The sequence below is a fragment of the Podarcis raffonei genome, chromosome 13 (genome assembly GCF_027172205.1).
Source record: "Podarcis raffonei isolate rPodRaf1 chromosome 13, rPodRaf1.pri, whole genome shotgun sequence".
Taxonomy (NCBI): Eukaryota; Metazoa; Chordata; class Lepidosauria; order Squamata; family Lacertidae; genus Podarcis; species Podarcis raffonei.
In genome coordinates, this window is record NC_070614.1 from 20,339,918 (window position 1) to 20,366,421 (window position 26,504).

At 47.5% G+C, this 26,504-nt stretch overlaps 1 protein-coding gene across 2 annotated transcripts in view; it reads right to left on the bottom strand.

Annotated features, from left to right (window-relative positions):
• Positions 1–5,635: 5,635 nt before the first annotated feature.
• The window catches only part of ITGA3 (integrin subunit alpha 3), an 83,521-nt gene continuing 62,652 nt past the window's right edge, over positions 5,636–26,504 (bottom strand). Inside the window, exons 14-26 of one of the 2 annotated variants that reach the window (XR_008327250.1) lie at positions 23,918–24,015; positions 23,568–23,733; positions 22,442–22,510; positions 21,285–21,364; positions 20,236–20,313; positions 18,555–18,657; positions 17,239–17,421; positions 16,432–16,548; positions 14,542–14,655; positions 13,442–13,540; positions 11,979–12,104; positions 9,321–9,482; positions 6,187–6,294 (exon numbers count right to left, since the gene is read on the bottom strand). Coding sequence is in view for 1 of the 2 variants with exons in the window: in XM_053361333.1 (XP_053217308.1) it covers positions 6,133–6,294; positions 11,979–12,104; positions 13,442–13,540; positions 14,542–14,655; positions 16,432–16,548; positions 17,239–17,421; positions 18,555–18,657; positions 20,236–20,313; positions 21,285–21,364; positions 22,442–22,510; positions 23,568–23,733; positions 23,918–24,015 (1,395 nt within the window). In the remaining variant the exon portion in view is untranslated. Of the gene's footprint in view, positions 6,295–9,320; positions 9,483–11,978; positions 12,105–13,441; positions 13,541–14,541; positions 14,656–16,431; positions 16,549–17,238; positions 17,422–18,554; positions 18,658–20,235; positions 20,314–21,284; positions 21,365–22,441; positions 22,511–23,567; positions 23,734–23,917; positions 24,016–26,504 lie in introns of both variants that reach the window. The other variant, XM_053361333.1, reaches the window with a different exon arrangement.

Sequence of the window (26,504 nt, forward strand, 5' to 3'; positions counted from 1 at the left end):
CATGATTGGGCTGAGTGTCAGCTCCTTCTTCCTTCTTAGTTTACCAAACTTTGTCCTACACTTCCTCTTCCCACCTCTGATAAATCCATGAGTTACATCATGTGTGCTGTGTGGCTCACAAGACTATCCATTCACTGATGTCAGGTGATATTTCATTAATTGCACTTTGGTCAGAGCTCACATCTTCCACCTTCTTTGCTATTTGAGTAGTGTCCCCTTTATTTCTGCTGTGTTGCAAGCGGTTGCCTGGACTGCCAGGGCCTGTGCACAAGTATTACTGGTAAACAAGGCAGCCCGGATAGCCTAGTCTGGTTTGAGCATGGTGCTGATAATGCCAAGGTATTGCAGGTTCAATCCCCATATGGGGCAGTTGCATATTCCTGCATTGCAGGGGGTTGGACTAGATGATCCTCAGGATCCCTTCCAACTCTAAGATTCTACAATTCTATTTGTGAAACCCTGTGTGTATGGGAAGACTGCAATGAATGAGAAAAATTGTGCTAACTTCTGTTCATGGAATAAGTCCACATTACTTCAACAACCTTTGGCCTACAGCAGTCTCTGGCATTCTTTAATCATATACAGTCATACCTCATGTTATGTTTGCTTCAGGTTGAGTGTTTTCGGGTTGCATCCCACGGCGACCCAGAAGTACCAGAAAGGGTTACATCCGGGTTTCGCCGCTCACGCATGCGCAGACGTGCAAAATAACATCATGTGCATGTGCAGAAGCGGCAAATCGCGACCCACACAGATGTGGGTTGCATTCCTTTCAGGTTGCGAATGGGCCTCTGGAACGGATCCCATTCGCAACCAGAGGTACCACTGTATAGCTGGGCCATTACATATAAAACCTGACTTAAGAGCTGTAACATCTGAAACATGGGACTTCCCTCTTTGGTATAATGTGGAATAATCCTCTTCTTAGGAATGGAACTCTTGACCCCAGGCTTTTTAGATACTACACACCAATATCTAAAATGAGAGACACACAGGCTTAAGTGCTAAAGGGACGTGGGTGGTGCTGTGGTCTAAACTGCTGAGCTTCTTGGGCTTGCCGATCGGAAGGTTGGCGGTTCAAATCCCCGCGACGGGGTTGCTCTGTCCCAGCTCCTGCCAACCTAGCAGTTTAAAAGCACGCCAGTGCAGGTTGATAAATATGCACTCCGTCAGGAAGGTAAACAGCGTTTCCGTGCGCTCTGGTTTCTGTCATAGTGTCCCGTTGTGCCAGAGGTGGTTTAGTCACTCTGGCCACGTTACCCAGAAAGTTGTCTGTGGACAAATGCTGGCTGCCTCGGCTTGGAAGCAAGATGAGCTCCGCAACCTCATAGTTGCCTTTGACTGGACTTAACTGTTCAGGGGTCCTTTACCTTTTTTTACCTAGGTGCTAAAGACCATTACCATTTCCCAGATGTACAGGGAGAGCTGGGATTGTTTACCCTGGTTCTATTTGATCTGGGTGTGTTGGCTGGGCTATATGGATAGGCTAAGCCCTTTGTCCAAATTGTCTTCTCACAGGGAGCCCCTGTTTAGAGGCGATCAACTCAAATCAGGGGTGTTATCCTGCATTCATGGAATACTTCTGTGTATCTCGAGCCATCGCCGGCAAAGCCACACTTTTTCAGCAGACCCTGTCCTCCTTTGAATGCACAAACATAAATCAGAGGCTGCTGAAGTGAGCTTGGGGATTCTCATTCATTAAATTAAAACAAAAACCTGAAGCCGCAAGTTACAAATCAGAGTCATTTTTTTATTCATAAAATAAAATAGCCACTCAAGCTTATTTACAACCAAGGCACAATGATTCCAGACCTCCAGTACCATAAACAGTGGTAAATTCCAGTGAGCAACAAATATATATATATATATTTATATACACATAGCTATAGTTAAGTACATTCTTAATAATTTAATATACAGCTGGGAAATGAGGAGGGAGGGCAGAGGGGGTGTGCTCATTCTCTGATATTCAACACAACCGTAGTTTCCTTAACTGTGATGTGTGGAAGGGGATATTTCAGATTTTCTCTCCCCTTTTTTTTGCAGCCCAGATCAGTAGTGTCCTTTGGTTCCAACCACACTTGTAAAACAGTGAGGAACTGTGTCTTACGAACAGGTCAACACTTTGGATATTTAGATATGAAACCTGAAAATGGAAACATGCTTTTATAAAGAACCCCAAATCCAGCTTCAGTAAGTTCTCCGAGTCAGACACGGGCAAGGGACGTTTTGAAATGAAAGCATCGCGGACTGAACTCCCATGGGCACCTACTTCTTGGCAAGACGGGCGGCTGTGCTGCCCAATCGCAGAAGCAGTTGCCCTCAAACCCCGCCCCTTTCTGATGCGGAACGTGGAGCACACGAGGCCAACTTTTCCTCAAGATTCAAAATGGCGGCTGGGCAGTGGGGGGAGAAGCGGGGAGCAAATCTCGTTCTGCCTTTCTGTATTCCACTGAAATGCAGGCTGTCCCTCCACAGCACAGCACTCCACAGCACAGCAGATCCCTGCAGGAAGCATGACTTGAAACCAGCTGATCAGCTGTGACGTCAAGCCCGGCTTGGGTTTTCCTCGGCAATGTAACTCAAACACAAGCCACGCTACAAAAAACGGGTCACCTGATGCCATGGTGATATCTGGTGACTGACAGGTAAGTGGCCTCACCCACCTGTCTGGGTGGGTTGGCAGGAGTGGGGGAACCCAGGATCTGGTCTGCTGGCTTGAGAACAATCCCTGCCCCAGAGGTAAGCCAACTGGGGTTCGCAGATCGAGGAGAGAACCCACCAAAGAGTACATTGCCCAGGGCCTCCTCAGACACAAAGCCTGACCTGGCATTCCCCAAAGTGCAGAATGTGGCTTCACATCTTTTCCGACAGAATGAGCAGAAAGGGGTTTCGAAAGGAATCAGTATACCGTAATATTTCTGCCTGCTCCCTGCATTCCAAGCTCAGAAGTCTCCTTTGCGCTCCATAAGAAGCTGGACCGCAGTAAGCAGTAAAAACCATTTTCTCTCCCTCCAAAGAGGAGATACAAGAAACGACACAGTGACTAAAAAAGGATCAGTAGTTTTTGGCATAGTCAGAGCTCCAGTGGCAATACTTCCAGTGTTTTTGCGGTATAGCAGTATGGGGTTGGGGAAGGAGGCAGCTGAAGCCATAGCCAGCGGCGTAGCGTGGGTTGTCAGCACCCGGGGCAAGGCAAGTAATTTGCGCCCCCTAACCCCTAACCTGCCGCCGCTGCCAGCTTCTTCTTGCTGCTGCCTGGGCTGGTCTGGTGTGGTTCTCTCCCGCTCTCAGCGCTGCGCTGGGCGGCCGCTGCACTGTCCCTCCCCCAGATAGTCCCTCGCTCTCTCTCCGCACCGCACGCCTGGCACCCACCCCCTCCACAGTGGGCAGCGACCCGGCAGCTCGGATCGGATTCGCACAGCCAGCACTGCAGTGAGAGAGAGTGAGTGAGCCAGGTAGGGGCAGAGAGCTGTGAGTGCGAGCGCGCCCCCCCCCAGATGTTGCGCCCGGTGCGGCCGGCCCCCCCGCACCCCCCACGCTACGCCACTGGCCACAGCACAGGGACTGAAGTCCGTTCAACCTTCTCTCCAAATTATGCTTAGTCTAGGGTCGTTCCCACATTACATCCAACAAGTGTACAATCTGTGTACATAAGTAGCTGATTTGTACATTTGTAGTTACATTCAGTAAGTGTACTGTAAGTCTATCATTGGAGCCAATTCCTAGGGGCTGTGGGGGCTTCAGTCCCCACAATACAATATATGGTGGGCCGGGCCCCTGAAAAGTTGATTGGCATTCCCATTCAAATGAGGTGTGTACACCTAGGCGCCCACAATATTGTATTCAACTTGGCACCCACCCCCCTGCAGTCTATGCGTGCAACAGCTGAGCTGTACAAATCAACAAGTTGCGTCCAGTCTTTCACACAAACACTTGTACATGTGCCAAAACTGCTTGCGTTCAGTGTAATGTCTATAACAAGGCCCTGAGTACATGTGTGTGTGTGTCGGAGGGAAGAGAATTAAGATAGAAGGGTGTCATCTTTAGCAAGGCCCCAAAGGAAGGATGTCGGAATCCCTGGTTTGTCAGCGATAAAAAAAAATGAACCAAAGGTGGGGGAGAAAGAAAGTGTAAACATCAAAGATAATGCTATCGGGGGAAAGTACATGAAAGCTTGCTTGTACGCATCTGCATTAGCCAAGCCAACTCACACCATGGCACACGCAGCTGTCCATGCACAAGAGGTTTTGCACAAGTGTCTGCAGAAAGTGCCTGGTTCAACCCCCACCTCCAGGTGCAGTTGAGAAAGACGCTTCTCTGAAACTCTGGGCAGTTGCTGCCAGTCAGTGTAGACAATACAGACCTAGATAGACCGAGGATCTGACTCAATACAAGGCAGCTTCCTATGTTCCCAAAGTCTGCATAAGAGGAACCTTCTGGCTGCCCAGAGGACAGTTGGTAGAGCACAAGATGCTCAATCTCAGGGCCCCACACTGGGCAAAAGATTCCTGCACTGGAGGGGGTTGGACTAGATGACCCCCCGGAGTCCCAATTCTACGATTCTATGAGACAGTCTCACCACTAAGCTGGCATGACTCTGTAAGCTGCCGGGATAGGAGGAAGAAGTGTACCTGGGACCCCTTGCGCTCTCGACAAGGAGCTGTGTCGGCGTATCCGCTCCCCCCCATGAGAGAAAAAGAAATCACTTTAAAGCAATTGCAACATTAGAAATTGCTACATTTTAGCAACCCAAGTACTCAAAAGCGCCTGGGGTGAGGGCAAGGAGAGGAGGAAGGGCAAAAATTATAATAATTGTAAGCCTTTGTTCTACATGAAGCATGGGGATCTTCTGCGTTTGATCTCACCGCAACAGTGGCAGTGCGTCACATATACGTCACACAGTCTAGTCTCATAGGTGGTTTTTGCAGGGGGACCCTGGGCCTGCATTCCTGGCGGGGGCTGCTTTCACCAACCCCTAGGTACACCTCTGATGGGAGACGGCCTAAGAGCCATTCAGAAATTGCTCCGTGCCTTCTGGAGGGAAGGTAAAGGCACCCCTGACCATTAGGTCCAGTCGTGGTCGACTCTGGGGTTGCGGCGCTCATCTCGCTTTATTGGCCAAGGGAGCCGGCGAACAGCTTCTGGGTCATGTGGCCAGCATGACGAAGCCGCTTCTGGCGAGCCAGAGCAGCACACGAAAACGCCATTTACCTTCCCGCCGGAGCGGTACCTATTTATCTACTTGCACTTTGACGTGCTTTCGAACTGCTAGGTTGGCAGGAGCTGGCACAGAGGAACGGGAGCTCACCCCGTCGCGGGGATTCAAACCACCGACCTTCTGATCAGCAAGTCCTAGGCTCTGTGGTTTAACCCAGTCCTTCCGGAGGGAAAGCGGAGTGTAAATGCAAGAAGCAGTGGCCGTGTTAAACAACAATGGCATCTGAGAAGCCACAGCTGAGAGAGAGAGAAAGAGAGAGAGATGTCTTTGTGTTTTGGTCACCAAGACAACTTCAACACAGCTGACTTGGGTCGATCTGTCCAGAATGAAGCTAAGCTGATTGTCATACCTCACAGAAATGCAGTCCTCAGGATCCTGGTGGTGGGTTGTGGGTGGGGAAATAAATAACTGGTGTAAGTGAAAAAGCTGCCCCTATGAGCTTTGTATTTCAGGGGCGTGAGGGTAAAGGGACTCAAGCCCAGGTGCCAAATGCAGACCCCTCCAGACTTTCACCGGGACACAGCCTCCCTCATCTCCTCAGTCCCTTTCCTAGCTGGCAGATGTCCTTGAACCAGGATGGACAGTTAGGAGGCCTCCAGCTTTTGCGTGGCTGGAACACAGCCTGTTGCACAAAGGTGAGAATCGCACCTGTCGCTCTGTCCATTTTTTGCCTCGGGCCCCACCAGGCTGCACCACAAAGGCTGAAAAAGCTTCTCCACCCCTCATCCCAGCAGGGAACATCCCCTCCCTATGATCGCTGCGTCTAGAGAAAGCTCTTGGGTCGTGGTCACCGACCTGAGTCACATAACTTAGGGTTTCAATAGCTGATTTGTCGTTGGTTCAACGCCAAGTCCAGAAGGGAGTGAAGCAGCCGGCAAGGGTGGAGGGGATGGGGGAGAGGGAGGCAAGCGTCAGTAGTAACTCCCCGTCTCCTGCCAGCTTGTGACCCACTGCTTCTTGTGCCTCGGAGCCAGGAAGCCGCCGGCCGGCTGGTAGCGCTCCTCCTGCCGGATCCGGATGGCGTGGTACTTAGGCATGATTCGGTAGTAGCGGGTCCGCTTGAAAAAGTTGCACTGCGGGGGGAGAGAGGGAGGGGGGAAAGAGACATATTAGTGTGAGGACACATTGACCAAAGTTGGGAATTTGAGCAAAGGGATGCTAGGGAGAGTAGAGGCAGGGTGAAAGAGAAGGCGAGAGAGGAAGTGGGGAGGTAGCGGAGAAGGCCAGTTCATTGGACCAGTTTCCTGTGGTGGCTGAAAGGCTGAAAATGCTCCATATCAGTTCCAAAACGAAGAAAATCTACTCTGCCTCCAGTTGTTTGGGAAGTGGTGTGCACATAGTATTCATCACAACCTGTATCTATTTTGTCGGTTCTTATGAAAGGTTGCATTTTGATGTGTCCCTCTGCCCCAAACCAAACCTCTGCCCCAAATGTGGGTGGCGCTGTGGTCTAAACCACTGAGCCACCTGGGCTGGCCGATCAGAAGGTCGGCGGTTCAAATCCCCGCGACAGGGTGAGCTCCCGTTCCTCTGTCCCAGCTCCTGCCAACCTAGCAGTTTGAAAGCACGCCAGTGCAAGTAGATAGATAGGTAGCACTGCGGCGGGAAGGTAAACAGCATTTCCGTGCACTCTGGTTTCCGTCACAGTGTCCTGTTGCGCCAGAAGCGGTTTAGTCATGCTGGCCGCATGACTCGGAAAGCTGTCTGTGGGCAAACTCCGGCTCCCTCGACCTGAAAGCGAGATGAGCACCGCAACCCCATAGTCGCCTTTGACTGGACTTAACCGCCCAGGGGTCCTTAACCCTATTTTTTACCTTTAAACCAGCTTCAATCGAAATTGAGAAAAAGAATGATCTCATTATCCCCTCTCATGTGTTGGGAGTAGTTGTCTGCCATAGACAGCCCTAAGGTAAGACTATTTTTGCAGCTTGGGGAGGAAAAGGCGGCAGTGATGTGGCCCGTCATGTTGTTTTCTTAGTGAGAGCCAACAAAATGGCGACTTGGCTACCAAGAGGTTGGTTCAAAATTGGTTTGGAACTTGATCGGCTCGAAATTTGGTTCAAAGTTTTGCTAATTCTTTTTTATGTTGTCCTTCAGCAGTGGTGTGGCGAAGGCATAATAGATTAAATGGTTTAACACTGGGATTGGCCACTGATCTTTGACACCTGCCATGATTCTGTAGCAAAACTGTGTGTGCACGCGCACACTCGTAGCAATTCAAAATATGTGAGGGTGAACATCCAATCCGGGTATATATTAGAGCATGGTTTCCCAAACTTGGGTCTCCAGCTGTTTCTGGACTACAGTTCCCATCATCCATGACCACTGGTCCTGCTAGCTAGGGATGATGGGAGTTGTAGTCCAAAAACAGCTAGCTTGGGGAAACCTTGTGTTAAAGCGTTCTCTAGACTGACTCCTGTATCAAAGTCAACCCCCGCCAGTGTCGCCAACTCAGCACCACCTCAGAACGGTCACTTGGAATGAATGGCCCAGTGAACGGAAAGAAGATTGAAAGTAAAGAGAAAGAAAGAGGAAAGTCCCTTGTCAGAGTGAGGAGGTGCCACCTCAGAAGCCACCTGAAACATAGGTGGTTCTTAAAGCCTAGGAAAAGAAACACATTTGGGTTAGTGAGACGGACAGGTAAAACAAAGAGGCCAACAGACATGACACCTGACACCTGGGGAAGAGCATTAAGCGCAATGTGTGAGGAACATGCCTTGAAGACAACTATGAGAGGGAGGGGCTACAATGCCTGGTGCTAACTGGTGTTGAGAGGGTTTTGGAAATCTGGACACCTCAGATGTTGGATGCTGAGAGAAATGTCTGGACAAGGGCTGAGGCCAGATGTGCTTCTCTGCCACCTGCAAATCCAGACTCTTATCTCAGGGTCCTTGGCTTCGATAGTCAGAGTTGGAGACGGGGCAGGAACAGGCAGAATTCTCTGCCCCATAGACAACAAGGGTAGGCTCTTGGTTTTCCTACTGGGCACAGCCAATCCAGGGGCTTTGTACTACCTTCCAATCGCAAGGCTCCGTGTTGCACACTTGCATTTCCTCCTGCACCGAAAGAGGGCTCTGAAGCAGGAGCACCCATAGTAGCTCATTAGAATAAAGCCAAGGCTTAGGGCCCAGTCACATAGGAGAGTCATAATCAGATTTCCTTTTTAAAAAAGTTTTCAAAAGAGGCAGGGGCACCTCTGAATTTGATCAGAGCAGCAGAGGTGTGGGGGGGATGCTTAACCATTCCTCCCCATACAGGGGCATAGTGTAGTGGGAGGCCAAGGGGGCTGTAGCCGCAGGCACACAATTTTGAAGGGGCGCGAGCCAGGCACCCCTACACCCATCCTGCCCAGACACATATGGGGGGGGGATTGCTGTTCCCAGCTCCCCAATCTTCCCTGCCAACCGCCAGGGGTCTCTGAGCCCCAGCTTGTCCTGGCTGCTGCATGCCTAGCCAGTGCTTGCTTGCTAGGTGCACTCCCCAGACTGTGAGGGAGATTGGATAGAGGGAGATGGGCAAGGGATTCACCTGGCAAGGGCCACTTCGGCCAACTGGGCTCCCCCCTGTTTGGGTGGAGAGGAGCTGCAGCACAGCCCCACTTGCCCCCAGGGGGAGAGTGGCTAAGAATGCTGATTATTGTGGTTATTAGTTGTGCTCTGTGAGTGGAGCAGACGTAAGTTGGTCCTGTCCATTTGTTTAAATGGGCCAGCGCTTAGTCCCATATACAGTCAAACTTCGGTTATCAAACATAATCCATTCAGGAAGCCCGTTCGACTTCCGAAATGTTCGACAACCGAGGCGCGGCTTCTGATTGGTCACAAGAGCTTCCTGCACTCAAGCGGAAGCCATGCCGGACGTTCGGGTTCCGAAAAACGTTCGAAAACTGGAGCATTTACTTCCAGGTTTTTACCGTTCGGGAGCCGAAACATTCGAGAACCAAGGTTTGACCGTAACTCAATCAGTATAAAGTCCACTTTCCCTGAACTAGCACTGGTACACAGCTCTCAACACCAGGGTCTTGTGGGAAGGATTAAGAAGTATAGAGGTTTACAGAGACAGTGAACAAGAGGAGTAGACCTGCTGCAAGAGCTTGATTTACCAAGAGACAGGGCAAAGGGGTGGGCAGTTTCCCCTCCCCCTGAGACAGGAGCTAGTAGCTGTCGGTCAGCCGCTTAGTTTCAGATGGCTGGATCTTCATCATGGCTTTCTGGCCCTTGGCCTCGTACATGGCTCGTGTGCTTGCCCGCCGGAAGAAGCCGCACTATGAGGAAGCAGGGGGTCAAAGGTCAAGCACAACAAGGAAACAATGCGCAATGGGTTGGGGAGACAACCAGCTCATGCTTTCCAGCCCCTTTGTTGCAAAGGATATAACTTTCAACATGCAGACGGGATTGGTCTCCTTTTATTGCCAGGCGCCAGGAGTGATAGTTTTGGGGGCTGCCAAATGCACACAATCTGGGGCTGCTGTGGGCTCCTCCGCAAGGCTACAATTCCAAGGCAAAAAATATCAAGCAGAATTGATAAGAAGTGGGCTGACACCACTGAGAAAATGGCGAATCTGGTGCCGCAAGGATGCTGCATGCGGTGGTCAAAACTTCAAGCTTGCCCTTGCATTCACCTGCACAGAACTAAAGATCAACTTCCACGCTACCCTCTTAAGAAAGGTGCAGGTATATTCACGACCCATCTTGCCTGTAGTGATCTTCCGGAGGAGAGCTTTCCCCAGCAGCCAATACAGGCAACCAGAGTTGGAGAGCACTTCCATGATTCACTTTCTATATTGTGAGCATCTTGGATGCTGAATTTGCAGCACACAAAGATATTGAGCCATAGGGAGGAGCAGGAAAACATCATCTTGGGCGGTGGTTGTTTTCCTGTGTTCAATTGTCACTAGACTAAATGAGATGCTTTTTGCCACTTCAGCTGGGCTGGTGAAACTCCCCACTTGAATATGGCCAGTTATTTCTGGGAGTTGGAATGCAACACAGCACTAGTGGAGACTTAGCTTTGGAAGTGCTCTGCAAGCCACGACTGCCTCCACATTTTTAATCTGCATTTGGTACTCTAGGAACAGGAGGAATGAATCCTTTTTTCTTTCTTTCTGGGAACCAATACAAGCAGAGGGAGGCTTGAAAACACACATTCCCTCAATGACAAGGTAATGGTTGGAGTTGCTCTGGAAAAACGGACCAATTTAGGCTTGTGCCCCGGGAAGGTCATTTTGGTACTGCTAATGCAGCAGTTTGACTTCACCCCTGGAGGTGCACTCCATTGTCTCCTGAGACAGACGGATGCCAACAACTAAGGGATTTCTGAAAAGGGTCAGGCACACAGGCACTACACAGCATGCTCCAAGCATCAGCGAAGTAAACTGCTTAAGAACAAGTACAGATACCCGCTAGACATGTAAAGAAAAAGACGGTACCTATTATCATATGTGGTGGGTGTGTAAAATAATAATAAAATTCTGGGAGATGATATATAATGAAATGAAAACAATGTTTAAAGTAACTTTTGTTAAAAAACCAGAAGCCTTCTTATTAGGAATTACAGGTACCGAGATACCAAAGGACCAAAAAAGACTATTTATGTACAGCCGCATGAATCCTATTAGCCCAGAGATGGAAGGAAGAAACAACCCCGACCAGAGAAGAATGGCAAACCAAGTTGATGGACTATGCTGAAATGGCAAAATTAATTGGGAAGCTCAGAAATCAAGAGGACAAGAACTTAAAAAAAAAAAATGGGAAAAGTTTACAATCTGTTTACAAGACCATTGTAAGCAGGTTCAAACATTAGCAGGATTTTAACCAGACTTGTAAACTAACGAAAGTATGGATAATTTGGAAGGATTAAACTTGGATAGTATTGATATGCAGTTGTAAATATTACCACTAGGACCCATGGAGGGGATGGGGGGGAAGTCAAGATATTCAGAGCAATCTTGGTATTCGGATCTTGAATTTTGTTGTTGTTGTATGTTTATATTTTTTATAATCATATCTATCATCCATCCATCTATCTATCTATATCTATCATCTATCTATCATCATCTATCTCTATCTATCTATCATCTATCATCTATCTATCATCATCTATCTCTATCTATCTATCTATCTATCTATCTATCTCTCAATGAGTTGATGAAGGACCGACCATAATACAGATGACTACTGTTATCATCTTATCCTGAGGTATGCACCAAAGGACCCCAAATACTCAGCTGATGCCTTGGTTAATCAGGTTCTAAATATAGTTTCCTCCCAGTCGGTTTCTCTACGGTGACGAAAAGGGCTATAGCAAGCATCCCACAGATACAATGAGCTGCTTGGCTGTTCTCCAATATTAACTGCACAAGCTAAATGCAAGCACCCAAGTCAGAGCAGATTACATCACTTCTGGATAAAGCTGGGGCGGGAAGCAGTTAACTTCCTGCCTGGTCCATTTCAAACTGGCTTGGCTAGTTCGTTTGTTTTTTTTGCGACGGCTGAATGCCTGAACATTTTGTTCTCCAGCGAGGCCAGCCCGCCTATAGCATATTTATATCAGCCCCGAAAATACTGCTAAGGCATTTGAGCTTGCCACAGAAAATTGTGTGGGTTGCTGCGTGTTTTCTTCTCTTTTGTGTGGCTTTGCAGAAGCAGTTTTGAGAGTGTCTCTCTACAAATATGGGGGCCAAGAGAGAGGAAAGGAAGGAGCTGATGTTTCTAGCCTGTCACCCCTTGCTCCCCAATTTCAAAAAACCTCCTCTTCTCACCTTCCACAGCAGTAAGACGATGACGCCCAAAAGCAGAAGTCCGGCTGCTACGGCAACCAGCACCAGCCAGAGTTCAATCTCGGTTGGTTGCTCCTCGATCAGCTCAGAGTCGATGGTCAACGAGAACTGAAGGAAGGGGGAAAAAGGGGGAGAGGTGGGTTTGCCTCAAGGGAGGAAGGGCAGAATGGAGGGGACACTGACTCAGCGCTGAATTTTTCAACTTTCAACTTCCCCAAATGAGGGGTGTAACGTGACTTGGGAATTCGAAAGGTATTTTGGTTTAAATGAGTATAATTTACTTCTTTTGCTTGGTAAGTAAAATGTGTGTCAAGTTGCACAGAAATCATTAAAAATGATTGCCAAGTACAGTGGTACCTCGGGTTAAGAACTTAATTCGTTCTGAAGGTCCGTTCTTAACCTGAAACTGTTCTTAACATGAAGCACCACTTTAGCTAATGGGGCCTCCTGCTGCCGCTGCGCCGCTGGAGCACAATTTCTGTTCTCATCCTGAAGCAAAGTTCTTAACCCGAGGTACTATTTCTGGGTTAGCAGAGATGTAACCTGAAGCGTATGTAACCTGAAGCATCTGTAACCTGAGGTACCACTGTACTGCAGTTATATGATGTACTGATACTATTATTTATTACTGTACAGTGGTACCTCAGGTTAAGTACTTAATTCGTTCCGGAGGTCCGTTCTTAACCTGAAGCACCACTTTAGCTAATGGGGCCGCCTGCTGCCGCTGCCGCGCGATTTCTGTTCTTATCCTGAAGCAAAGTTCTTAACCCGAGATACTATTTCTGGGTTAGCGGAGTCTGTAACCTGAAGCATATGTAACCTGAAGCGTATGTAACCCGAGGTACCACTGTACTGATATTATTTAGCATTACCTGAATTGTCAGAAGGGGAAATTCTTTGGTTTTCCTGAGAGCAGTTCACATGATCCTTCATCAAATGTTGATTTACCAAGCTGATTGTTGCCCAGTCATAAAAACAATGGCAGATTTGAATTCCTCACGCCCAAAAATATATTTTTAAGGTTCCCATCCCCACTGAAGAAATGTGCAAAAATTAAGTTTCACCCCCTAAAACGTCATCGACCTGGTGTGTGGAGATCAACATGGCCACACCTAAGGTAGACAGTGGGGTTCAAATGCTCCCAGCTCAGGCCTCGTATTCTCATCTGGGTTGATTAATTCATCAACACTGGGCAAACCATCCCATGCCTAGGCCTGAGTTTACAGATGGGGAGGTGAGGGCAGCTTTGTTTGCTTTGAAAATAAATCAATTTCATTTGAGTTAACAAAGCTGCTGCTCAAGAAGAACTGACAGAGTTTGCTAATTATGGGAGTTTAACTGGGAGAGAGAAAGGAATGGTGACTGGGAGGCCTTCCATTGGGATTGGTAGTTGGACCTCGGGACTTTCTGAAGTTTCCTCGGCCAACAAATCCAGTCTCACTCACCCACACGGTGTCGTTTTTCATGTTGATGGTGGAGGAGTTTGTCCTGAGGAACAGCGTGGCTTTCCCATCCACCTTCACGCGGTCAAAGTTGTTGTAGTCCTACATTTCCATTGTGGGGGGGGTGGATAGGAAAGAGCGAGCATATCAAAAAGCAGCAACATAAACTCTTTTTCCAATGTACTCCCACTCACTGAACACAGGAAGATGCCTTCAAATGTGAGACTCATTGAACATCCTGATTTGCTGACAAACAGCTTACTTGGAGGTTAGATTACATTCTACCTTTATTAAGAAATTCATTTCGGTTTGTTTACAGGGCAGTTATACGGCGACCAGCATCTGTCCTGCATTCAACCCAATTTGCTTTTCTGAATCTTGCCATCCCATCATTCGTTCATCCCAGTCACTTTCCAAGCCACAGCAAGTCTCAGTTTGTGTTTTTTCATAGTGGGTTTTTGTACTAGGGAGAAGGGTGCCTTTTCACCCACTTTAAATTGCGCAAAGTGGACATTCTGGAATGTTCCAGAACTGTCAGGGACCATGCTGAGGAGGGCTGCACTGAAGAAGAATGGTGGGAATCTCCCCCTCCCCTGATTCCGATCCTGAATCTTCCCAGGAGCAGGAGGACAATATAGATTTGGAACAGTGGTTTGCAGAGGGGCATAGTTCAGAAGGCAGAAGCTGGGAAATACTGGATGGGGAACAGCTAGGAGAAGAAACACTGGGAGAGAGAGAGTTAACAGATTCACAGTCTCTGGACAGAATCCACCTGTCTCCCCCAAACTCCCATAGAGCTCAGAAAGTGTCAAAACAGAAAGCACAGAGGCTACAAGCTCAGATTACAAGACATAGAAGTGACATAGATTAATAGGGATGGGAGGAGTGTGATCCTTAATTGGGAGCACCGCCATTTCTAGGAGATGGGTTCTTTGTTCTCTCGTTGTGATTATTAAAGATTCTAACTGGTAAGACATTCCTTCCATTTGATCTCTTATCAACTGTCACGGGGAGAGGAAGCTGATTCCCCAAAGCCTGACAAGAACATTCCCTCTCTCGTTAACCAGAGAAAATCCTTGCAAGGGGACAGAACGAGCATCTACCTCGATGAACGTGCTGTTCCAGACCCGGGCACGAACCATCACGTTTGTCACATCTGCAGCATCCCACAAGGGGCACTCAAACCAGATACAGCGACATGTTCCTTTGGAACAGCTCTGGAAACAAAGGAAGGGGGGATAATATAATAATAATATTTTTTTATTTATACCCCACCCTTCCCGGTTCAAAAACCGGGCTCAGGGTGGCTAACAACAAATTTTAAACATTTAATTATAAAAGCAGCATAAAATACAGTATTAAAACATGAATAACAACAAAATTCAAAATTAAGAAATCAGTTTAGGGGAAATAAGCATTAGATAATCCCCAGGGCTAGCTGGCTGAATTAGTCCTACTTGGGCCAGCGAGGAGGCCGGGGAGACTTAGCTGTGGGGTCTCAGAGCGGGTGATCTTCATAAAAGGGGAGGGGGAGGGAAGAGATCAGGCTGAATTCAAATTAAAGGCCAGGCAGAATAGCTCTGTCTTACAGGCCCGACAGAAGGAGGTTAAATCCTGAAGGGCCATAGTTGCATGGGACAGAGCATTCCACCAGATTGGAGCCATCACCGAAAAGGCCCTGGCCCTGGTGGAGGATAGTCTGACTTCCTTAGGGCCCAGGACTTCTAAACTATGGTTATTCATGGACGTTAAGGTCCTCTGCGGGGCATACCAGGACAGGCAGTCCCATAGATACAAGGGCCCAGATGAGGGTCTGGATATTTCAGACAGGTGACAATCCCAGCCCGACCAGGAGATGACAGTGGAGATTGGACCTGGGAACATTACCTTTGAGCTACAGCCCAGGAAAACTACAAGTCTCTCCACACCACCAGGGACACTTTTGTACATCTCTCTTGGGTCCCCCCTCCTTTCTTCCTAAACCAAATGCAGTAGCTCAGCTGGTAGAGGTTGAGATTTTTAATCTCACAGTCAGGGGTGTGAGCCCTACATTGGGGAAAAGATTCCTGCATTGCAGGAGGTTGGACTAGATGACTCTCGTGTTCCTTTCCAACTCTACAATTCTATGTGAAGTGTAGGTGGGTTCCCACAAGGCAAGAGACAGAAATAACAGCAAGAACCTTTATTGAACTAACAGAACTGGACAACAGGGGCAAAGCAACTGCTTATATACATTCCTGTAGGCCTGGGCCACTTCCAACGTGATTGGCTGTCTAAACTTCCAAGCTGCGAATCATGACTCAGAGTTTAAGGGCCAATGGCAGAGGCCCAAATCCTGAAATGTTCTGTGATTGGATATAATGTATCAAATCGGAACAGAGGGGCTCAGAATCCTTAGTCCAGACTCAAGCTCAGGCAAACACAGACCCCACTGAATACATAACACTATGATTCTATGATCTGGAGGTATGGTGCAGGAATAAATGGTCAGTTATTAATTTGGAGGCCTTCACATAGGTACAATCTGAAACATTTGCATTATTTTTTTCAGTTACCCTATAGGACATGGGGATAGAGTCCAATTGAAGATTGTATCTGAAAATAGTCCAGAGGTGAAAAGGGTGCCCAGATCCCTAGAACTACTATGCTATTTCCTGCCTGAAAAAATGTACCACTCCCATTCAACCACTCACTGGCTAGGTTTGGATGGTCATAACTTGATTTAATAAGCTCTGATCTGACAAAGATTTGTGCCCGTGGATGCAACTGACTCACCCCTCCCTTCATGCTGGCTGAGCAAACAAACCAAGAAGTCTTCAGCTAAACATGGTTTCTTGTATCTCCCAAATGAGGAAACAATGGTTAATGGCTCCAGAATATGAAGGCTTGTTTCTGAAGCTGTTAAACCATAGTTTCCAGCTTGGGACATACCTGCTCCTGAAAAGCCCTCCTGAGCAGAAGTGGAAATGACACAAGATGGCCAAAATGCTCACCAGTAAGGTTTCTGACTTGGCTTTCTTGGAAGCTGGCAAGGTGACGGGAAGCTCATGCTTCGAAGATGCTTGCAGATCGCGCTTCCTCCGTGTTGAGGTCCTGCTCCAGTCGTGTAGCTGGGAAAGGAGAAGAACTGGTCAGCTTTCTCTTCCTGAAAAAGCATGTGCTCAAGAAGGCTATCCTCTCCTGTCGCACCAGTGCGGCACACAACACAACTTGAGAACCACTGGTATAGCTAGTAAAGGTAAAGGATCCCTGGATGGTTTAAGTCCAGTCAAAGGTGACTATGGGATTGCGGCGCTCATCTCGCTTTCAGGCCGAGGGAGCCAGCGTTTGTCCACAGACAGCTTTCCTTGTCATGTGGCCAGCATGACTAAACTGGTTCTGGCACAACGGAACACCATGATGGAAACCAGAGCTCACGGAAATGCCGTTTACCTTCCCACCACAGCAGTATCTATTTATCTACTTGCACTAGTGTTCTTTAGAACTGCTAGGTTGGCAGGAGCTGGTACAGAGCAATGGAAGCTCACCCCGTCGCGGGGATTCGAACCGCCGACCTTCTGATTGGCAAGACCAAGAGGCTCAGCGGTTTAGACCACAGCACCACCTGCATCCCAGGTATAGCTAGTAGAAATAGCTACATACAGTACATGGTGGCAGGTCAAGGTGGAAGGTGTAGCCCATTGAAAAGGGTACAAAGAAAAAGGAGTAAATGGAGAGAGAGAGAGAGAGAGAGAGAGAGAGAGAGAGAGAGAGAGAGAATGCAAAAGGGAGAAAGGGCTCGCGCTGGAGATCAGACTCACTGTGAGGTTGCGGTTGTTGATGACTTCCCCGGGGGGTACACAGAGCCGACTCTCATTCCCACTCCTTTTCACCAGGATCTGAGTTGGGTACAGCAGCCACTTCCCGTTGCTGGCCTCATAAGGCCATTCAAAGCCTAGCGTGATTGTTCCCGAGGATCCTAAAGACTCGCCTTTCGTGGTCACCTGAAAGACACAGGCCAGGGGACAAGATGAAGCCCCTTTTCAACCTCAGGTTGTGGTAGAAATAGTACAAAGAAGGACAACTCGGAGCAGAGGTCGACCCAGGCAAATGCGTGTGAACAGGACAGGAGTTCATAAAACACACTCGGTGTCAAGATTATTCAACTTCAGTGAAAAAGATAGTTAAACTGTTTGTGTGTCTGTGTGGCAACAGCAGCCATAATCCTGTACTCTCAGAAATGGAAAGAAGTGCCAACCAAGGAGGTAAGTTTCAGAAGTGAATGGACTATCTGGAAATGGCAAATCTGACAGCCAAAATAAGAGATAAAAGAGACAAACCTATTTGGGAAGACAAGGTGTAATAAATCAGTGCCAATACAACAGTTTCAAAAAACAAGGTCAAAGGTATAAGAGCATATAGGAATCTGCCTCATACTGAGTTGGTGAATCCAGCTCAGTCCAGGCTGACTGGCAACCATTCTCCAGGTTTTCAGACTGAGGTCTATCCTATCCCTACCTGGAGATGTCAAGGATTATTATTATTTTATTACCATTTATTAAATTTATATACCGCCCTATATGGGTCGCAGGGCGGTTCACAGAACCTGCATGCAGGACTGATCCTCAACCACTGATCTATTGCCCTTCTTCAAAGTATCTTGAAAGAACCAGATTTGGGGGGGGGGGGGGAAATGTCAAGAATCCATTTCAACCAATCAGTTTACCCTTCTATTTCAGGCACAAATAGGAAGGGAAAGAGATCTTTTCAAATATTTGGCTGAACATTTTGCAGTGGGAGAAATAAGCCGACACACATGCCCTTCAGGAACCCTCTGTCTTGTGCTTGTACTCTCGACTCTACAAATTAACAAATCACATTGGGATGGATTCAATCCTGGATTGTGTCTTAGTTGCTTTCTAGACAAGGGATCAATGGCCCCGTATGGAATCCAGCTCAAGTAAACAAGCCCATGTGGGTTTTAACCATGAAGAGACTCAGAAGCAATTCTGGGATACCTCAGTTGGCTTAACATGAGATTCCTGGACTAGATGATCCTTGTGGTCCCTTCCAACTTTATGATTCTATGCTTCAGTTTTTAAGAGTATTAGCCTCACCTCTCAAGGAAGATCCTTACCTGGAAGTCAAATTCGATGGGACTGCCTACGTCTTCCTCATGCTTCATGGCTGACTCGCCCATGACTGTCCCACTGAAATGCGTCTGGAGCCAACGGTTGACTCTGCCACGGAGAGAGGAACACAGTGAGAGGTGAGAAGGATGAAAAAGTTTACAAAGTGAGGAACCGGGCTCTGTTCACAAATTGGATGAGCGGGTCACACTTTCCTAATTTAGTCAATGGGAAGTATAACCTACTGTAATGGCTTTAGGGGTTGCTTGCGCGTAAGTTACCGCCGCTCTGGGCTAGGTTGCCTGGTTAAACCGTTTCTGTCTGGACAGCCATCCACTCCGTGGCTGTTGAGTCGCTAGCAGAATCCGTCAGTGGGCGTTTCTTGAACCTCTTCCAGCAAAGAAGTTCTTTGACGCCAAGTTGCCGCCTACCTTCCCTGCACGGAAGTCTTCTGCGCAGGGTGGGTGTGGGCAGCGGAGGACCTGTTCTCTCCTCGCTGGTCTCCTGCGAAGAGTCCTGGAGCCTCCTCTCTGCTTCCCCCATCGGCCCCCCTCTATCCCTGGTGTTGCGCTGATTTTCTTCCCCAGCCGGAGACCTGCCTCTCTCCCTGCTTGGCCCCTCTCCAGCATCGCTGTGGAGCCTCGCCTCCTCCTCTAGTTCCGATGGCAGTTCCCTGACACCTACTAGAATTCATTTAGGAAATGTCTGCAATGTAGATTTATACTGCTGTCAGGCCTACTCGACTACCAAATATGCTAATCATAGAATCCTGGGAACTCAAGCAACTTCATAAAACAATATGGGGAACTATGAGAGTCAAGAGTAGACTCCCAGTACATTTCCGAGCACAATTCAAAGTATTGGTGCTGACCTCTAAAGCCCTAAATGGCCTCGGCCCAGTATACCTGAAGGAGCGTCTCCACCCCCATCGTTCAACCCAAACACTGAGGTCCAGCGCTGAGGGCCTTCTGGCGGTTCCCTCACTGCAGGGAACCAGGCAGAGGGCCTTCTCGGTAGTGGCACCCGCCCTGTGGAACACCCCCCATCAGATGTCAAGGAAATAAACAGCTATCTGACTTTTAGAAAACATTGAAGGCAGCCCTGTTTAGGGAAGTTCTTAACGTTTGATGTTTTATCGTGTTTTTAATATTCTGTTGGGAGCCGCCCAGAGTGGCAGAGGGCCTTCTTGGTAGTGGCACCCGCCCTGTGGAACACCCTCCCATCAGATGTCAAGGGAGATGAAGAACTACACAACTTATGTGTGTGTGTGTCCGAAGTGAGTTTGATGGCATGGGTAATTGCGGCAGTCTGGAAGCTCCCTGGGTTTGTTATGAGGAGGTAGAGGTCTCAGCATAACACACATCCCACTTTACAATCTCATCTTGAGAGGCATTTGTATACAGTCAAACCTTGGTTCCCGAATGCCTCCGTTATTGTACGTTTTGGCTCCTCAATGCCCCAAACCCGGAAGTAACTGCTCCGGTTTTTGAATGATTTTCGGAAGCCGACTGTCGGACACGGCTTCCGTTTTGAGTTTCCCTATTGTATGGAGGCTTCCACTTTCAGTTTTCGGCTGTCAAATGTTTCAGAAGTCAAACGGTCTTCCGGAATGGATTACATTCCACAACCAAGGTTTGATTGTATTGCTTCTTTTTTTAACCCAAGTCAAACATCGCGGTGGATACGCACATGCTCAAGGAAGCATCAATGGTGTAGTCTACCAACAGGACTGCCGACACGGGTGCGAGATCTTCTTGATAGCTGATCCTATGAGAGACAGGACATCATTCAGAGCCTCACAGATGGGATGCTTAACAGTCAACCAAAACAGCGCCCCTTCCCTCCTCAGTAGAGTCACACGAGAAGCCCCAGGCAATGTGGGGTTACTCCACACAGAAGTCCCTACCCACTCCAGTCCTTCTAGGGTTGGCCCAAGACTTTGCAGCACCTGAGGCAAACCACAAAATGGCGTCCTACCCACTAGGGAAGAAGGAGTGAGTGAAGAGCTACATTGGGAACAAGTCAGGGAATCAACTCAACCTTGCCAGATGTTTGGAGTGGGACTCAAAGGTTGTTGCAGGGAAAGGGACCAACCCTGAATCATGTTGGGTGGGTGCAGACCCCAGAGGACACCCCCTGCCATTTGGGAGAAGACTGGCAGCACCTCCTATTCTCCAAGAATCTGCTGTATTTTGGGGGTTGCCGAGGAGGTGACAGATCCAGCCTCCAAGGAGTGCACCAAAGCCGACGCTGCAGCCACGGCAATGGAGCAACAGTGGGCGAAGCATTCCTTGTGCGGCTCATGTGGATTTTGCCACCCAAGGCAAAATCTTACCTTGCTGCATGGGTGGACCGGCCCTGCAGCCCTTCAGTCAATACCCAAGTAAAAGGTAAAGGTGAAGGTAAAGGACCCCTGGACAGTTAAGTCCAGTCAAAGGCGACTATGGGGTTGTGGCACTTATTTCGCTTTCAGGCTGAGGGAGCCAGCGTTTGTCCACAGACAGCTTTCCGGGTCGTGTGGCCAGCATGACTAAACCGCTTCTGGCACAACAGAACACTGACGGAAACCAGAGCGCATGGAAACGCTGTTTACCTTCCCACCGCAGCGGTACCTATTTATCTACTTGCACTGGTGTGCTTTCAAACTGCTATACCAAAGTACACTAGTACTGACTGGGCTTCCTGATGCATGTTCCCATTTCCAACCACAGCTATTTAGCCCCGGGGAGAAGACTCACGTGGAAGGCTCCACCTGCACGGTGACATCTTGAGTGTTTAGCGTAACTCCAGTAACTTCAAACGTGATAGTCAGCTCTGCCTGGAAAGGAGGCAAGAGTGCACAAGCTGGTTACCCAGCATGCTTTGCTGCAGGTTGCAGAAGCAAATCAGAAGAACCAGCATTTCAAATACTGATCAAATAAGGGGATATAAACCTAACACTGCAGCAGCAACACCCTACATATGGAACTCCCTCTTAGAAGATATTCATTTATCTCCCTCCACCCCGCCCTCAGCAGCACTCTTTAAATATAAAAGGAAAATGTTTTTATTTTACCTATTGTGTGGTATAGTACTCTGTTACCACTGATGGGTGATACTTTGATGGGATTTGATAGGTTTTTAACTATTGTGCTTTTTTAATTGGATGGGTAAGGTGCAAAAATGTTGCATGAACAAACAAAAACCATTCCTTTAAAAAACCCCAAACATAAATAAATAAGAATAAAAATGTGCACCCCACCACCGAGACCATTCCATTGTAAGTATCCAACCTCCCAAAATTTCAACACCTCTTGCGATGGTTTGAGACCTTTCCGTTTTAGCAGTACAAATTCTACAAACACCTTCCATATCTCCTCAAAATTGTTTCTTCTGCATATTCCCCGTCTACGAAGATCATTCCTGAGGAATAATTACATGTGATCTGACTCTGGTACCGTATGTCTGCTCTCCCTCAATGGCACACTGGGGCTGCGTACACACGATACATTTAAAAGACACCCCCCTCCTGCCAAGAATCCTGGAAATTGTCATTTACCCCAGAAAATATGAACACCCACACCATACATTGAGAAAACATTGAACACCCATTAGAGCACAGGGCTTCCTGCTCAAAGGATTCTAAGAAACGTAGTTTACCCCTCACGGAACTATGATTCCCCAGTCCCCCTTAGCAGTTCCTGGGATTCTCTGTGTGGGCGAGAGAGTGCTTTAAATGTGAATGCAAGCTGGGAGCAGGTCAAAGGTTCCAGTGTTTTGTTATTTCCAAGTCCCAAGGGTCACTAAGGGGGCCAAGGCCTGAACACATCTTTTGTGCTGGATGAGATATCACAGTTTGGGTCTCCCACTTCGGAACCCTTGCCTTTCTGGAGCACCTGGACCCAAAACAACTCACCCGCTGGTCCATTTTGAAAGGGTTGCCGAGCTCACATATCACCGTCTCCTCGAACCTGCAGGCGCCGCTCTGAAGAAAGAAAAGGCCACCTTGCTGAATATTGCCTTATTTCGTCAGCAATTTGACGCTTCTGTACAAAAGCAGACTCGATGTGGTGCAGCAAATGTTGCGTTCAGACAGGGGCAACTTTCACCAGCCCCATTGTCAGGAGTCCAGTTCCTGGCTTGATAACACAGTGAGCGTAGTTAACTAAACAGGATGCTTTATTGTCAAAGCAAACAGATAGCTCTGGACGCCTTTAACAAAGCCTCCGCCATCATCAATCAAGATGACCCTTCTGAAGACTGCTTCCGGCATGACCAGAAGCAACTGAACTTTTGCTTCATTCATCTTTTGTTTTGCTTTCTATCTTGCAGCCCTCCCATTCGGCGAGACCTCGGACTCAGTGGGCCAGCTCCTGCCTCTTCCCCATTCTCTGAGAGGCTGTCTATTTCCCGCCTGTTTGTTCTTTGAATGCGTTCTAGCCTGCTCTCAGTCATTCCCTTATCAGCCGGCATTCCAAGGGGGTCGGGGTGTTGGCACTAGCCGCTGCTCATCCTGCATGGCTGTTAACCCTCTCTGTTCCTGGCTGCTTTCTTCAGCTGGCTGCAAACCGTTCCTGGGAGCTGGCTCATTCATGACTCCCATCAAGCCGTGGTCAAAGTTTATGGGGCAACATATGGAAGGTCCAAGGTTTTCCCCACTTACCCCAATCCAAATCCTCCTTCCCAGTCCTTGGATGGCCTTAGACAGGTTGCCAGATGAACCTACCTAACAACTGAATACTATTATTCTATACCACTCACCACTGGTCCTGTTAGCCAGGGATGATGGGAGTTGTAGTCCCAAAACATCTGGAGGGCTGAGTTTGCCTATTGCCTATGCCTGGATTAGGGCATCTTTGTATTTATTCATATATATATATATATATATATATATATATATATATATATTCCTCTTTACAGTGTTTCGTGTACTTTTTTCTTTTTGAATCACTTTATTGCTTCGTAATTGATTTGTTTTTTGAAAAATCACATATATATTCTCCTTATTTTTATATAAAAAGGGGGGGGGTGAAGTCTCTCACCGGCCGGACAGAGGAAGGCAGCAGAGAGGGCGGGAACGTGATGTTGAGGAAAGCCTCGTGAGCGTCTTCTCCATTCGTGGGTGACGACGGTATATTTGTGACGCTGATGCCCAGGTTCAGCTTCTTGACATCCCGGCTGTACTGCAACACCTGCATCCCATTCCGCCTGCATCGGGGGAGATGGCACAGATGGGAGGGGGGTGGCCAGAGGCAGAGCAGGGCTGTCCACCCACCCACCTCCTAGTTATCTCTCTGGAGGTGCCAGGGAAAGAACGTCAGACGTGCAAAGTCTGCGTGCTGCTGCCCCTAGTGGCGAGCCAGTGAGGGTGCAAAGGGAACGCATTTCTCACCTGGGCAACTTCTGGTTCTGGTCATTTAAAAAGACAGCCTTAATCTTCAGGTTGCTGTTGCATTTGTTGTCTGTCCCACATTGCTTCTTGAACTGAATCTGAAAGCGGTAGAGTTGTTGCTATTGTTACAATCAATTTGGGGTTTTTTTTATTTCTGTACCAACAATTATATACCAGTAAACCACAGAAAGTATCAAACTAGTACCTATACGTACAATAATAATCTATATACAGTGGTACCTTGGTTGTCAAACGGCTTGGCTCCCGAACAAATCGGCTTCTGAACGCTGCAAACCTGGAAGTGAGCGTTCTGGTTTGCGAACTTTTTTGGAAGTTGAACGTTTGACGCAGCTTACAATTAAGTCCAGAAAGCTCCTGCAGCCAATCAGAAGCCACGCCTTGGTTTTCGAATGGTTCCGGGAGTCGAATGGACTCCCGGAACGGATTAAGTTTGACAACCAACGTGCCACTTGTACTACCACAATATTTCAACTTGCTCCATTGCTTTATGTGAACAAGGCACACCGGCATGGTGTAGCTGATCTAACCAGCTGGCGTAAGAGGCTTCCCATACAGTCCTACCACCCTGGGCTGGATCTACAATGATCTGGAAAACGGTATATTAAAAAAAGTAACCTAGTTCTCAATACAAGTTTACATTGATGACCGATCACTGCTCCACAGCACCCTCTAGTGTCACATTTTTATAACGTGCTTTAACGTTTTAACTAACCGGTGTAGATTAGTCCCTGGTTGGCTCCCTGGTTCACACATAACACTAAGCCAAACCATCACTAAGCATGAACAAAGGAGCGAGTAGGTGTTTGGGGACAGAGAGGAAAAATTGCTGCCCCTGAACTACCCAGAGCTAAGCCGCATCTTGGCTTAACCATTACATCCAAACCTACAAAGGGCAACAAAAACTATTTCTCAACCTTTAGGTAAGAAGGTTTGTATGTGTGCCACAGAGGTGAGAGGTTCATCACTGAATGAAACCACCATGTTATTTTGGAGCAAGCCAGCCAGTCTCTCCAAAGCCAGGATTCACCTAGAGCAGTTGTGATAGCCACTCTGAACTCATCAGTCATCGAGAGAACTAAGAGCTGCTGGGATGTGTGGGTTTTGAGGTGGTGTAAACGGCAATATGTTGCAAGCAGGGCCGGACTGAGGTTTGATGAGGCCCTAAGCTACTGAAGGTAATGGGGCCCTTTATATGTCCTTTGTCAACAACAAATTGTCACTACTTTTTGTGTTGAATATATGCTCTATGGCATTTTATGGACCTAATAGGTATCTCAAGCCATTTGCACATGTTGCCATGCAGCCAGCCCATGCAGAATGCAGGCACCCTATATATAGAAATGAGGAAACCAGTGATATTTTAGGGAGCAGGCTAGCAGGCAAGGCCCATTACTTACATCACAGGAATCTACACAACACAAAACACTGTTGCTATATGTAGGTTTCGTTTTATTTGTTTTGGAAATGTATATCCAGTTTTTTTCCTTTACATTTTTTGGGGGCTCCCAAGAGAGTGGGGCCCTAAGCTTACTTGCAAGCCATCTTGAAGATCAGTCAACTGAATGGCGGGATATAAACCATCCAAACAAAATAAATATTGTGCTGTGAAGGGTCTCCCAAATTTTGGCTGGCCCACTTGACATATTTGATGCGAAACACGAGCACATGTCAAAGTCATCGTACGACGACTGCACAAATGCCAGCATCACAGCAAACTAGTCCACCGGCAACTCATTTTTCAGGATGTTATTTTATTTTGTCTTTAAAATGATGGTGAACAGGCTTTCCCACCAGATGGTGCCAGAGGGCAAATTGGATGCTGGAAGGCTGATGATGAGAAACCAAAGACGATTTCTCACAGATATTTGTATGCGTTTGTACATATGGGTGTGCATGCACATAACTCACCTTAGTGTGCATGTGTTACCCGTTTGCAAGAGACCCCGACCTGCAGTTTGCTTAAACTTAAGCTGCTGGACCAAATTTAGGAATGTGCACAGACATTCTAACTGATGAGGGGGAAGGAGCCAGCAAAAGGAATGTTGGCAAATAGAACTGGCAAAACTAATATCAATTATAAGGTATCAGTCAAATCAAAAATTTAAAAAGGAATGGAAATGTTTCGAAGATTATACGTTAAAGTATTGTTCTAAGAAAGATATGCTAATATGCTTACAATAAAAATGTAAAGTATATGTGTGAACTGGAAAAGAAAAGAGATAGAAGAAGGACAAATAATGACATATTTGGAGAATGCAAGGATAAATGTGGAGATAGAAATTTAAAGAAGTCAAATTGTGGCGGAGGGAAGTTGCGGGTGGGTGGGGGGAATACTGTACCACAAGTATATTTGTTTTCAATGTTTTTGAACTGTGTTTTTTTTCCCCTTTGTAATTTTTTTTTTCTGTTGGTGTTCTGTTTTTGCTGTATTATTTAAATAAATAAATAAATAAATAAATATTTTTTTAAAAAAAGAATGTTGGCAAATGGAGCAGCGCCTGCGGCATAACTGAAAGGTCGGTGCAATTAGCAGAAAGTGGGGAGATCCTAGGGGCAGAAAGAAGAG